At 39.2% G+C, this 14,288-nt stretch overlaps 1 protein-coding gene across 4 annotated transcripts in view; it reads right to left on the bottom strand.

Annotated features, from left to right (window-relative positions):
• Window positions 1-14,288, bottom strand: part of PLG (plasminogen) — a 43,276-nt gene that overhangs the window by 14,073 nt on the left and 14,915 nt on the right. For 3 of the 4 annotated variants that reach the window (XM_059940879.1, XM_059940878.1, XM_059940875.1), the window contains exons 8-11: window positions 12,764-12,926; window positions 11,935-12,080; window positions 7,405-7,564; window positions 1,542-1,723 (exon numbers count right to left, since the gene is read on the bottom strand). In XM_059940879.1, the coding sequence (XP_059796862.1) occupies window positions 1,542-1,723; window positions 7,405-7,564; window positions 11,935-12,080; window positions 12,764-12,926 (651 nt within the window). Of the gene's footprint in view, window positions 1-1,541; window positions 1,724-7,404; window positions 7,565-10,438; window positions 10,445-11,934; window positions 12,081-12,763; window positions 12,927-14,288 lie in introns of all 4 variants that reach the window. The other variant, XM_059940877.1, reaches the window with a different exon arrangement.

Genomic DNA, 14,288 nt, shown 5'->3' with positions numbered 1-14,288 from the left:
CTCTCAGGACAGACTGTGGTCACATCCTTCAGAACACAGGAGCGCTGAAGACTTCAGTGAGCTCTGCTGATTTTGACAAGTTACCAGAAACGCTATTGGCTCAGAAATAATCACAAGCCGAGATGTTAGAATGGGAACTTTGGCCAGGACACGAAGATAATCAATTTTATAACAAGCTGAGTGGTAACACAGATGCCACCATGAACTGTTAGATGATTCTTGAACACCTCAACAAGGATGGAGAGAAAGAGTGCGGATTGAAAAGGATTTTATAAAAAATATTATTTTGGCCAGAGCTGTGCTGTGAGTTCCCACCTTCTGGGATGAAAGAGGTAATAAAGAGATGACTAGAGGCCCCTTCCCCAAACTCATCCCTCACCTCAAGCCTCGGGCTTGGGGGATTCGGCAGAACCCCTCAGAGAACTTGATGTGTGTTACCTATGGGGACCCAGTGCCCGGTGCTCTGATGGCCACTTGGAAAATCCACAAAGCAAAAGCTGGGCCAGCTGGCTTCCCAGTCAAGGAGCAGGGCTGGGCTAGGCAGCCTCCAGTGTCTGCCAGGACCAGGGTGTGTGAGTTACTCACGCACCAAGTGTGGGGCATCACGTGAGGCCATGAGAGGTCTTATCAGGAGGGATCCCCAGCTGGAGCACGGCACCCAGAGTCTCACCAAGAAAGAGTGGGGAGAGATGAGCTGGCCCTGTGTGTATGGCAGCTGTACAGGTGTACAGGTGTACAGGTGTACGGTAGGTGAGGTTTCTCCAGCATCTTGGAGGAGGCAAGTCCACCTCCGGAAGGAGAGGGGGTCTCAACGTGAAACCAAGTTCTCATTTAATCATTTCTCTCTGATTTTGGATTATCTGAAAGTGGTCAGACAAGCCATGGGACCCCTGAGTTTTCATTCCGGGGCAGGGGGAGAATCAGCCCCCTCTGTTTCCTTACCCTGCAGGGGTACAGAGCACTTCCTGCCACCTGACAACCACAGGACCAGGGGCTAAGCACTTAGAGCTACACGCGGGCGAAGGGCCAGGGAAACAGAGAGGACTGTGATATTTTCATGTCTCCCTGCTCAGATGACAACCGCATTCTTATCCTCAGGCCCCAAAACCCTTGCAGCTACATGTCTGCTTCGCCAGGTGTTTGTTGGAGATGATCACTGACGGTCCTCCTAGCCCTCCTAACTCTGTACATTCAAAACCAAATCAGTCATTTCTATTCCTCCATGCAAAAGGCAGAGACTTGCTTTTCTAGACTGTCCCATCTCGGCCACCATCATCAACCTGTCAGTCCACCCAGGCTCAAAATTGTATCCATCCCTCACAACCAACTAGTTTTCAAATCCTAAAGAAACGCCCTACCCCATCATGCCAGCAAGAGCAGCTCTGGGTCCCCCAGGTGATACGCTGAGGCTTCCTTCCATATCGCAGACTCAGCCAGCACTCCAGCTCCCTGTAGCAATGAAGTCTCTGCATCCCAAAGATTTTCCATCTCTTACCATCCCGATACCCAACTACATAGATGTCTGGCCACAGACTTCTTACCTGCTTCAGAAGGATCCTCTATACTTGGAACCTGGTCAACAGTCGGAGATTTTGTGACCTGCGCTTGTGTTTCTGAGCATTTCTTCAGGTTACAGAACTCCCATCTGACGCTCGGATCAGTGGTATAACACCAAGGGCTTTTATCAGCATCTGGATTTCTGCAGTAGTTCATTGTCAAGCCACTGTAAATTCCACAACAGTACAGGTCATGAGAGGTGAGCGAATCTTCAGGGGCACCCCAGCACCCTCTGAATTTTGTTACAACAAAGTGACTGAAATATTTCCATTAAGGTACCAAAGGTACCAATTATTATTATAATGTCACAAGCACATATGGTCCTCAACTTCTAACAAAGTGGGTAAGTTTTTAAAAATAGGTTATAGTTTTTATTTTAAAAAAATCAAGGGACTTCCCTGGTGGTGCAGCGGTTAAGAATCCGCCTGCCAGTGCAGGGGACACGGGTTCGAGCCCTGGTCCAGGAAGATCCCACATGCCATGGAGCAACTAAGCCCGTGCACCACAACTACTGAGCCTGCGCTCTAGAGCCCGTGAGCCACAACTACTGAGCCCACAAGCCACAACTTCTGAGCCCACATGCCACAACTACTGAAGCCCACACGCCTAGAGCCCGTGCTCTGCAACAGGAGAAGCCACCGCAGTGAGAAGCCCGCGCACCGCAACGAACAGTAGCCCCTGCTCGATGCACTAGAGAAACCCCGCACGCAGCAGTGAAGAACCAAGGCAGCCAAAAATAAATAAATAAATAATTTTGTTTTTAAAAAAATCAAAAGTAATATATGCTCCATATAAAAACAGATCATATATAAATGTATAAGAGAAAGTATCAGAATGTCTTCCTTTCCCTGGGAATGTTAAATACATTCCCCAGGGATAACCAATATGGATTTTGAACCATGTATTTCAGATTTTTTTTTTAAGGCACATACAAATATATCTATATCTCTGGCTTTCTCTCTCTATGTGAGTACATAGGGCTACGGAAGTTGGAACCAAAACATATTTATCCAAGGCGGAAAAGACATACAAGATGATATTGACATACAAGATGATATTGATATTCCCAGGCCAGCTCTCTTAGTCTATTTACTCATATTGTATTTTACAATGAAACGAAAACTCATGACAGTAATATTACTGTAAATATCATAGGTAGATCAAGTGGGTTTGGGGTTTGGAAGGCTTGTGGACGCCTTCCTGGAAAACTAGCTCCCAGGCAGGATGAGGCTTCCAGAGGATGCATTCTGGGGCACACGAGGAGAAACCCCAGACCCCTCTAGCTGGAGCCACTCGGGGACTGAGGGGAGGGGGTGTGACTAAAGGACAGTGGGACCAAAGGGATGAAGGGAGATGCCTGGATAGACCACGGGGTCTGTGGGAGCTGAATCAGAAACAATGGGATAAGGACATAGCAGACGAGAAGCCTGGGGCTCACTGGGCAACTTGGACCCCCAGGGCCCGAACTTCACTCCAGCCTCTCAGAAGTCTCAGCCTTGGACTCCCCTTTGCAGCTTAGACCCACGGTCTGAGGCTTCTGAGATAGTTTGAAACATACCATGTATTATGGGAATCCAACAACACTGTGTCTGTGGGAACTACAGACAAGGGACAGTCTCACGCCCAGGCCCATAATTTGAGGAAGCCCGTTAGCAGGTTTCTGAGCCCCTGGATGTGTTTAAAAAGCTTGTCATGTGAAACGGACTCCTGCTCTTTTTTTTTGAAAGGTAGTTTGACGACTTTTGATGAACACACATACCTGTATAACCCACACTCCTAGTGCGATAGAGAACATTTCCATCAGCCCCAGAAACCTCCCTTGGGTCACTGCTCAATCCATCTCAGCTGCCCCCCAGACGCAAATACTATTGATTTCTTTCACCATAAATTAGTTTTGCCTTTTCTGGAACTTCATATGAATGGCCTCATACAAGTATATACCCTTTTGTGTGGCTTCTCTCCTTAGGATGGTGTTTTTGAGCTTTATCCATGCTATTTGAGAGTATCAGTAGCTTGTTCCTTTTTATTTCTGAATAGTATTCCATGATATGAATATCCCACCAATTATTCACGTTCTTATTGATGGCCACTGAAGCGGTTTCCAGTTTGGGGCTATTTTATGAATAAAGCTGCTAAGAACTTTCTGGTAGATCTTTTTGGGGGCTTATGTTTTCATTTCGCTTGGGTGAGTATTCACAAATAGAATTGCAGGTTTGTAGGCAGATGCACGTTTAACTTTATAAGAAAATGTTGGACTGGTTTCCTAAGTGGTTGTTCCATTTGACGTTCCTACCAACATGTGTGAGAGCTGTAGCAGCTCCCCGTCCTGGGCGCACTTCTTATTTTCTGTCTTTTTAATAATAGCCATTGCCATTGGGTATTTAGTAGTATCTCATTGTGGTTATAATTCTTATTTCTGTAATGGCTAAAATGTTGAACATTTTTTCAGATACTTATTGACCATTTGTATATCTTTCCCTGTGGAATGTCTATTAAAGTCTTTTGCCCCTTTTTATTAGGTTGTTTGTCTTCTTATTAGTGGGTGGAATGGATCTTTATACATTCTAGATACAAGCCGTTTGTCAGATATATGGATTGAGACTATTTTTCTCCCAGTCCGTGACTTGTCTATTTTCTTAACAATGACTTTTGATGAGCAAAGTTTTCATTTTATTGAAGTCCAAATTATAATTTTTTTATAGTGTTTTCTGGATCCTATCAAAAAATGGTTTGCCTTCCCCAAGGTTGTGAAAATAATCTCATGTTTTTTTCTAGAAGCTTTAAATTTCAGCTTTAGTTTTAACCTTTACTTTCAGGTTTAAGAGTTTTCTCAAGTGAATTTGACATGGCAGGTAGGAGTCAAGGTTTTGGGTTTTTTTTTTCCTTTATGGACACTCAGTTGTTCCAGAACAATTTGGGGGAAAATTTCCTTTTCCTATTGAATTGCTTCACCAGGTATATTGAAAATCAACTGACCATACTTGTTGTGGGTCTGTTTCCGGACTCTCCCTTTTTCCATTTGTATATCTTTTTGCTAGTACCACTGATTCCTGAATTCCTTTGTGATTTCTTTTTTGACTCATGGGTTATTTAGAAACGTGTTCTTTAATTTCCAAGTATTTGAGAATTTCCTAAACTTTTCATTATTTATATCTCATTTAATTCTGTTGGCTCAGAAGACACCTGTATATTATTTTAATCCTTTTAAATTTATTGGGACTTATTTCAAGGCCAAGCATATGATATACCTTGGTGAATATTCCATGTGCACTTGCATGTGTATTCTGCAGTTGGGCATATGTTATATTGGTTCATATTTTCCTCCAAAACTTCTGTACCTTCTCTGAATCTTTCATCTACTTGTCCTACTGTATTGTTTTGGGAGAATTTTTAACTATACAAGAGAGAAGTGAGAAAATCTCCAACTGTAACTGTGGACGCATCTATTTCTCTCTTTAGTTCTGTCAGTTTTTGCTTCATACATCTGAACCCCTGTTATTAGGGTCAACACATCGTTGGCCCTAATAACATCGGGTCAACGCATTGTTAACTCTTTTTAACATCGTTAACGCTTTTTACTTCAAAAATGGCCTCTTTATCTCTGGTATATTTCTTATCCTAAATTTATTTTGTCTGTCTGATGTTAAAAACCATTCTAGCTTTCTTTTGATTAGTGTTTTTATGGTATTAATTTTCCATATTTTGATTTTTAACTTATTTATGTCTTTATATTTAAAGAGCATGTATTGTAAAGAGACCATAACTGCGCTTTGGTTTTTATTCAACTTGACAATCTCTGCCTTCTAATTGCATTGTTTTATCCTTTTTATATTTAATAAACGTATTGATATGGCTGGGTTTAAGTCTAACATCATTCTATTTATGCTCCGTTTGTACCATGCCTTCTTTACTCTTTTTCTCTCCTTTTCTTCTTTCTTTTGGATTAATTGAATATCCTTATTATTATCTATTCCTCTGAGTTTTCATTTTCAGTGGTTACTCTAGGATTTACAATATCCCTCTCTAACTTACCACATTCAAACATGTATTAATATTATGCAGCATCATGGATAGTGTAAGAAAATTAGAACAGTAATGTCTACTGTAATGTAATGTCATGTCATGTCATGTAATTGTAACAGTAATGTCTTCTGTATTGTCTACCTGGTGGTAAAGCCATCCAGTGAATTTTTCATTTAAGATATATATTTAAATATATATATATATTTAGTTCTTAAATATATATATATATTTAGTTCTGTCTTTTCCATTTGCCTCTTTTATAGTTTCCTTTCTCTTTAGATTATCCATTTGATTCTTTTATGTTCCTATTCTTCTTTAAATCCTTAAACACAATTATAATATCTTTCAGAATTTTTTGTCTGCCAATTCCATCATTTCTATCATTTCTGAGTCTGTATTGACTGATTTTTCTCCTCATTATGGATCACATTTAATGATCTGTGCATGTCTAGAAATTTTTAAATTTCTGCCAGACATTATAGATACCACATTACTGAGTGGCTTGGTTTTGTTATTTTCCTCTCAAGAGTGTTGACTTTTCTTCTGGCAGACAGTTAATTTACTTGGAGATCATTTTGATCATTTTAGGATTGCTTTAAAGCTTTGCTAGGGTGTTTTTCTAGAGTAACCTTTATTCCAGGAATACACTAATCCTACTCCTAAAGTGTGACTTTTCTGGATTCCTTACTGAATGCCCAAGGTGTCCCATGAAGTCTCTCCTCTCTGGCTAGTAAGAATCCCAAATCTGCAAACACAGAATCTCCTAGTGCTGTGTGAGTTCTATAATCTCCGTTTATCTCACTGTTCCCTGTTAGTTGTTCTTCGCCCCACTAACATTGTGGAATCTCTCCCTGTGCATTTGCAGCTTTATATTCAGCCAGAGACTTAAGGAGAACTCTATACATATTTCTGGAGCTCCTTCTCTGCACAGATCCTTCCTCATTATTACCCAGCCTACTAAATCCAAGCTGCCTCACTAATCCCCAACTCCAATCTCTGCCTCCTCAGTTTAGCAAGACTGTTGTGGTCTGCTTTGGTTCCATCTCCTTGCACCGCAGTCCAGGAAGTATCTCCAGGAAGAAAACCAGGGTACTTGTAAATTTCTTCTAATTTATTTTCTTTTCTGAAAAGTCTCAGGCCTGTGTTGTCTGTTGTCCGTCATGTGAAAACAGTTTTTCCATATGTTTTACAGCCATTTATCGCAGAAAAGCTGGTCTGACCAGACCTAGCTTTTGTTCATCTATATGTCCATTTTGCCTATCAGTATCTGTATACTTTCTGACTCTAATCTGCCTTCTTGCTTTTGCTCCTAATGTTCTGGTAACTCGTATCCCTTTAGACCACTAGTGCCCAGGACCCAATGTATCTATACAGGTCAGGTGAAAAAATACTTACATTTATCACCTGGTGGTGATACATATTTATATTTATTACTCAATGACAAACACAAAACCCCTTCAGGAGTTGGAGGATGAAATGATAAAATTCCATAGTTGAAAGACCACACTGATCTTTAGCAGGTGCTGTGGAATGATGCTATTTCTAAGCTCTTGATCATTTGTTCTTCTGAGCTTTTTACGACTATGACCTCAGCCCCTCTATATCTCCCACCCTGCTTCTGCAAAACTACTCAGGAAAGATAGCCAGCCTCTAGCTTCTCTTCTTTCAGAAATTTTGCTCAAAAGCAAGCTGCCTGAGACATTTTGTCTCATAGTCTGGAGCCAAAGGAAATTTGGTCCTAAGATATTTGTTTAAAGCATGGCCCTTTTAACAGGAATTTAAGTTGGCTGTTGCTCCTCTAATGGTTAAAAATCAAAGACGTACGCATTTGGGTAGTTTGCTGGGGTCTTCTGGTGCCGGTGTGGTATCATCGATGACCAAGATTGACATTTCCTTCCTGTGACAGTAGTGGATGATGTCCCTCGATAGCTCTGCCCATTACCCTGGTAGCAGTCCTGGGCTACAGGAGTTTGTTCGGGTGGTACTGAAATGGAAGTAGAAGAAATCAGTAAATAATGACTAGAACAGAGAAATATGTGAAATAATTTATTAAACAAACGGAATAGTCATCTCTGGGAACTAACACTCTTCTCTTTTACATATTGGCAGGCAGATGGACATGCAAAGAAAACAATAGATCCATAACATTCTAAAACTTTAATGACCTAACTTTTTGGTAAATATTTAATTTAAAACTCAGAAAAAAATAAGCAGGGCAGAGGGCTTATAACTGGACATTGCACTCGTGTGCAAGCTCTCTTCTATGGATCTCCACTGGGAGATCATGAGAACAACTGGGCAGGTCTCCAGAAAGAGACACATTCATTGGTGTAGGCTGCAGGTGATGACAGGGTGACAGTGAGGAAGACATGAAAACCCTGTGCATTTCCTGAGACTCTTTGCTTATACAAAGCCAAAACCTCAAGCTGTTGGGGAGTGGGGCAGGAAATGGTCCTGCATCCAGGACTAAGGCAAAGATCCACTGCTTCTCGGGGAGGTGTAGGGCGAAAATCTTATTACCCTGGAGGAGGGGCAGAAAATTCTCTTGTGCCAGGATACTTCACCAGCCCAAAACAGAAGTCTGCTACTCTTCCACCCAAGACCCACCCCACATACAAGTTAGAGTTTAGCTCCATGGGAAGAAGGGGCAAGAATACTGAGAAACGTTACCTTCAAAACCCAGGTGCACAGAGTCTATCTAAGGCTGAGGGTAAACCAGGAAGATAGAGAATGCCTACCTCCACCAAAATCTTAGCAGTGAGTAACAAGAAACAGTAGTCTACCACAAGGGTCAGGTTAGAAGTGTGGCATGACCCCCCTCTGTGGTGCAGGCATGCAGTGATTGCTAAAAATTGAGAAGGGATTAGGAATACTGAGAAAACTCTTCAGCACCCCAGACCCTACTCTAAGCACAAAGTGATTTCACCCCATCACTGCAGGGATTTGAAACCTATGGTTCACTTAAGGTAAAAGCAGCAACAACAAAAACCCAAATTCCTTCTATCTGCTAATTATATCAGTTCAATTATCCACATAACATACTGATAAAAGAAGAAGGGTGCCCATTTCAAAGTGTAAATAATATTTGCTTCAATAGTTATTGTTCCTCTACATATATACCCAGCATTTGATTAAAAATTACAAGACAGACCAAAAAAAAAAAAAAAAGGAAAAAAAAGCCACTGTTGAGTGGTAAACAATCAACAGCTCCAGATTCAGTGATGACTCAGAGCCAGACAGAGATGTGGAGACTATCTGATTGAGATTATAAGGTAACTGTGATAATATGTTGAAGGATCTTGTACTACAATATGCATGGATAGGTGAAGAATTTCAGCAGAGATGGAAACTCTTTTTAAAAAAAAAAAAAGAATAAAATGCAAACACTAGAAATAAAAACCATGTTATCAGAGATGAAAAATTCCTTCAATGGGCTGATCAAGAGATTAAACACAACTGAGGAAAGAATCAGTGAACTTGAAAATAGATTGATAAATATTAAACTGACACACAAAGAGAAAGAGAAAAAAACAGTGGGGGGAAAAAAGTAGAACAAGCATGTAAGAGGTATGAGGCAATATGAAATGGTCTAATATTTGGGTGATTGAAGTCCCAAAAAGGAAAACAGAGAGAAAGAGCAGGGGAAAGAAACATTTGAGCAGTAATGGCTGAGAATTTTACAAAAGTAATGAAAATCAACAATCAGCAAACACCAGAAGCTCAGAGAACTTCAAGCAGGATAAATACCATAAATAAATAAGTAAACAAACAAACAGACTCACTTAGATACACCATAATCAACTGCTGAAAACTGAAGATGAGAGAAAGTCTTAAAGGCAACCAGAGAAAAAAGAAATATTAGATACAGAGGAACACAGGTAAGATTTCCATCAGAAACTACTCAGAACAGAAGGTAATGGAGTAACATCTTTAAAGTGGTAAAAGGGGAAGACAATTGTCCACCCAGAATTCTATACCCAACAAAAAATTACTTTTTAAAATTGAAGGCAATATAAAGACCCTTTCTGACATACAAATGCTGAAAGACTTCATCATCAACAGACTTGTGTTACAAGAAATAATAAAGGTTAAGTTTTTTACAGGAAGAACATGACATCAGATGGAAATTGGAGAACCAACAAAAAGAAACGAAGCACAGCAGAAATGGTAGAAATAAATAAATGAAAGTAAATATAAACGTTTTTTTAATTTATAATTGCTTTAAAACATGACTGTTCAGGGCAAAAATAGTATCAATTTATTGTGAGATTTCTAACATAATAGAAGTAAACTCTTTGAGAACAATAGCACAATATTTTGGGAGGGAGGAAATAGTACAGTGTTGTAAGGTTCTTACATTATACATCAAGTAAAATAATATTATTTGTAGGTGGAATATGATAAGTTAATGATGTATATTGTAAACATTAAAAAATACTATGGAAAAGAGATGGAAACTCTTTTTAAAAAAATACTATGGAAAAGAGATGGAAACTCTTTTTAAAAAAAAAAAAAGAATAAAATGCAAACACTAGAAATAAAAACCATGTTATCAGAGATGAAAAATTCCTTCAATGGGCTGATCAAGAGATTAAACACAACTGAGGAAAGAATCAGTGAACTTGAAAATAGATTGATAAATATTAAACTGACACACAAAGAGAAAGAGAAAAAAACAGTGGGGGGAAAAAAGTAGAACAAGCATGTAAGAGGTATGAGGCAATATGAAATGGTCTAATATTTGGGTGATTGAAGTCCCAAAAAGGAAAACAGAGAGAAAGAGCAGGGGAAAGAAACATTTGAGCAGTAATGGCTGAGAATTTTACAAAAGTAATGAAAATCAACAATCAGCAAACACCAGAAGCTCAGAGAACTTCAAGCAGGATAAATACCATAAATAAATAAGTAAACAAACAAACAGACTCACTTAGATACACCATAATCAACTGCTGAAAACTGAAGATGAGAGAAAGTCTTAAAGGCAACCAGAGAAAAAAGAAATATTAGATACAGAGGAACACAGGTAAGATTTCCATCAGAAACTACTCAGAACAGAAGGTAATGGAGTAACATCTTTAAAGTGGTAAAAGGGGAAGACAATTGTCCACCCAGAATTCTATACCCAACAAAAATTACTTTTTAAAATTGAAGGCAATATAAAGACCCTTTCTGACATACAAATGCTGAAAGACTTCATCATCAACAGACTTGTGTTACAAGAAATAATAAAGGTTAAGTTTTTTACAGGAAGAACATGACATCAGATGGAAATTGGAGAACCAACAAAAAGAAACGAAGCACAGCAGAAATGGTAGAAATAAATAAATGAAAGTAAATATAAACGTTTTTTTAATTTATAATTGCTTTAAAACATGACTGTTCAGGGCAAAAATAGTATCAATTTATTGTGAGATTTCTAACATAATAGAAGTAAACTCTTTGAGAACAATAGCACAATATTTTGGGAGGGAGGAAATAGTACAGTGTTGTAAGGTTCTTACATTATACATCAAGTAAAATAATATTATTTGTAGGTGGAATATGATAAGTTAATGATGTATATTGTAAACATTAAAAAATACTAAAATCAGTGGTAATGAGGCAATACAAAATACTCAATTAATGCAAAGGCAGAGAAAGATGAAAAAAGGAACAAAATTCAAATAGGACAAGTAGAAATAACTAATTTGATGGTAGATTTAAATCCAACCATGTTAACGATTACATTAAATGCAAACAGTCTAAACATCTCAATTAAAAGACTGAGGAAAAAAAAGATATATCATCCAAACGCTAGTAAAAATAGAGCTCTTATGGCTGTATTCATTTCAGCAAAAGTAGACTTTAGAACAAGGACTATTTCTAGAGATAAGGAGAGATATTACATAAGGATAAAGGGGTCATTTCTTCAAAAAGACAACAATCCTAAGTGTGTCTGTGCCTGACGAAGAGCTCCAGAATATATAAAGCAAACACAAAACTGAAATGAACAGCTGAAGCTGGAAATGTCACCATTCATTTCTCAGTAAGCGATAGAACAGTAGACAGAAAATTAGTAAGGATTCAGAAGAGCTAAACAGTACTAACCAACTTGACCTAATTGGCTTTTGTAGAACACTCTACCCAACAATAGCAGAAGCCAGATTCTGCATGTGAAACAGTCACCAAGAGGACCTTATTCTGAACCACAAAACAAGCCTCAACACATTGAAAATAAATGAAATCATAAGGCATGTTCTCTGACCACAACACAATGAAACTGTAAACAAAGCTACTGTATATTGTGCTACTACTGGAGTAGAAAAATACAGAGTGCATTGGAGCTCTCAGTAAGCTCTCATTGCCCTTGCTTACCTGGGGCATCCAAATGTTCCGCGGATAATGGAGAGGACTCACAGGATGGTATCGTGCAGTATTCCCACCTCACTTCACTGTTGGTTGTATAGCACCATGGACCTGTTTCTCCATCAGGGTTACGACAATAGTTTTCTTCCAAATTTCTGAAAAAGAAGTGACTGTGAGTTTGGTTTTCCAAAAAGGCTAAAGAAATAACAAAGTGCACACACGCTTGTTAATAGTGATGTTGGCTATGTATCCAGCTAATTCTCTAGAATTATACAAACTGAATAATGGGTGGGAACTTAAGCAGAGTAGGATTCCAGAGAATTATGGCACAGATGCTTCTTTGGGTGAAATGATTGAAATATATTCCTTGGCTGTGTCTAATGAAGCAAAATAGGTCTTTTCCCACAGCTTTGGGCACTGTGCTGTATGCTGGAAACACAATGGGTATTTTCTACACTGTTTTGCCTCCAAAAGCGTGTATCATAGCCCTGGAATTTAAATGTTCTCAAGCCTTACTGTACGTTTAGTACAAATGTCAAAATGTTGCTGAAACCCACTCCGAGGTTACTGATTTAGTAGATCTACAATAGGGTCTAAGAATTTGCGTTTCTAACAAATTTCCTGATAATGCTGATGCCGCTGGCCTGGGAAACCACATTTTGAGAACCAGTGTTCTAGGAAAATCAGCGCTAAATTTCACTTCCCTTGCATGTGACTTGACCAGTTTTCATTCTCAAATGCTGTAAGCCTAGGTTTCTATTGTCACTAACACCAAGGCAAAGTCAATGGGATTTCACTTTCCATCCAGCTGACCGGGAGGAGACCAGAGCAGACTCACCTGCAGGGAAAGTTTTCTGGGGTCCTGTTGTGCTTGTGGGGTGTCTGATCACCCCAGCGTTGACAGGTGTGCCCAGATACGGTGACAGCCACTGTCCCTCGATAGTTTTCGCCTCTTCCCTTCAGACACTGATATGTTGGCCCAGAAGACGGTGGCAGTGTTGCTTAAATGGGAAAAATACATGACAATGAATGTTTTTTAAGTAAAGGATTCACAGATGGATATTATGGGGGATTGGTAGATGCAGGGAGCATCAGCCTGTCTTCTTTTCCACTCATCCTCCCAGATATTGGCATTTGAAAATTTTTTATCGTTTTTCAGAAGAAGTTGATGTGGTAGAATCGATGTTTCCAAGACCATCTCATGAGGAACTCCTCCAGCGATAAGACCCTTGGAGTAGATGCTTCTTTCTATATTCTGTTTTCTCTATATTCTCAGCTCATCACACACAGTAAGCATCAACATGTGTCACATCCCACCTCAAATCTGCACGTGTACCAACAATCCAACTTCCTTTATGAAGAATAAATTATTCATTAAGTAAACATAACTGGCTGACCCCCAATATTCCGCAAAGCCAAACAACAGAGAGAGTCCATGGGAAGAAAGAAAATAGTATCTCCAAGGAAAAGGGTATGCAGTGAGAAGTCAAGAAATTCTTAAGACACACTGCCATATATAAAACAGGTAAACAAAAATTTACTGTATAGCACATGGAACTATATTCAATATCTTGTAATAAACTATAATGGAAAAGAATTGGGTGAAAAAGAATATATATATATATATGTATATATATATCTATAACCAAATCACTTTGCTGTACACCCAAAACTAACACAATATTGTAAATCAACTATACTTCAATTAAAAAAAAAAAGAAAGTCTCAAGAAATAAAAGAAGATGACAGAAAGAGAAACTGATGTGCATAAGGAAGGAGAGTACCGAGGCACTTCAGCCTCCCTAAGGATGACCATCAGAGCGAAGAACAGGAAGCCAGCCCTCACGGCCTACTGAGTCCTTTTTAATGGTCTCAGATGCCCTTGTTCAGTGCCTTGCTTCAAATTCTCATAGAAGGAAAATATTATAAAATTGTTTTTTCCAACTCATTCCTGCTAGGTCTACCATTTCATCTTCTCCCCCGACCTCTCTTCTCCTGTTGCTCCCTCCCAAGTTGAACATACTGAAAAACTGGACATCCAGAGACACCTCTTTGCTTACAATTAAAAAGAACTCTGGTTGATAATGAAATCCATGTACCAGAAGGCATGGGTCTGATTTGCCTTTAGCACTAGAGAACCATAAGGGTCAGAGATCGCTCCCAAAAGTCTACATTCATCTGTACTCAAAAAAGGCAGAAGTCTCTGATACGGGACGAAAAAAACCCCATAGTAACTAGATACTCTGATCAATTACCTACAGTAACTAATAAATTGTTTTAAAAGAGTAATCACATCCCACGGAATTTATAGGGCAATTTTCAGGCATCACACTCAGGCACAGCACTCTTGATTCCAAGAGAAG

This window comes from Balaenoptera ricei, chromosome 12 (assembly GCF_028023285.1).
Source record: "Balaenoptera ricei isolate mBalRic1 chromosome 12, mBalRic1.hap2, whole genome shotgun sequence".
In the NCBI taxonomy this organism is placed as follows: Eukaryota; Metazoa; Chordata; class Mammalia; order Artiodactyla; family Balaenopteridae; genus Balaenoptera; species Balaenoptera ricei.
The sequence above is the reverse complement of the archived record's forward strand: the minus strand, read 5'-3'. Positions and strand labels throughout refer to the sequence as shown.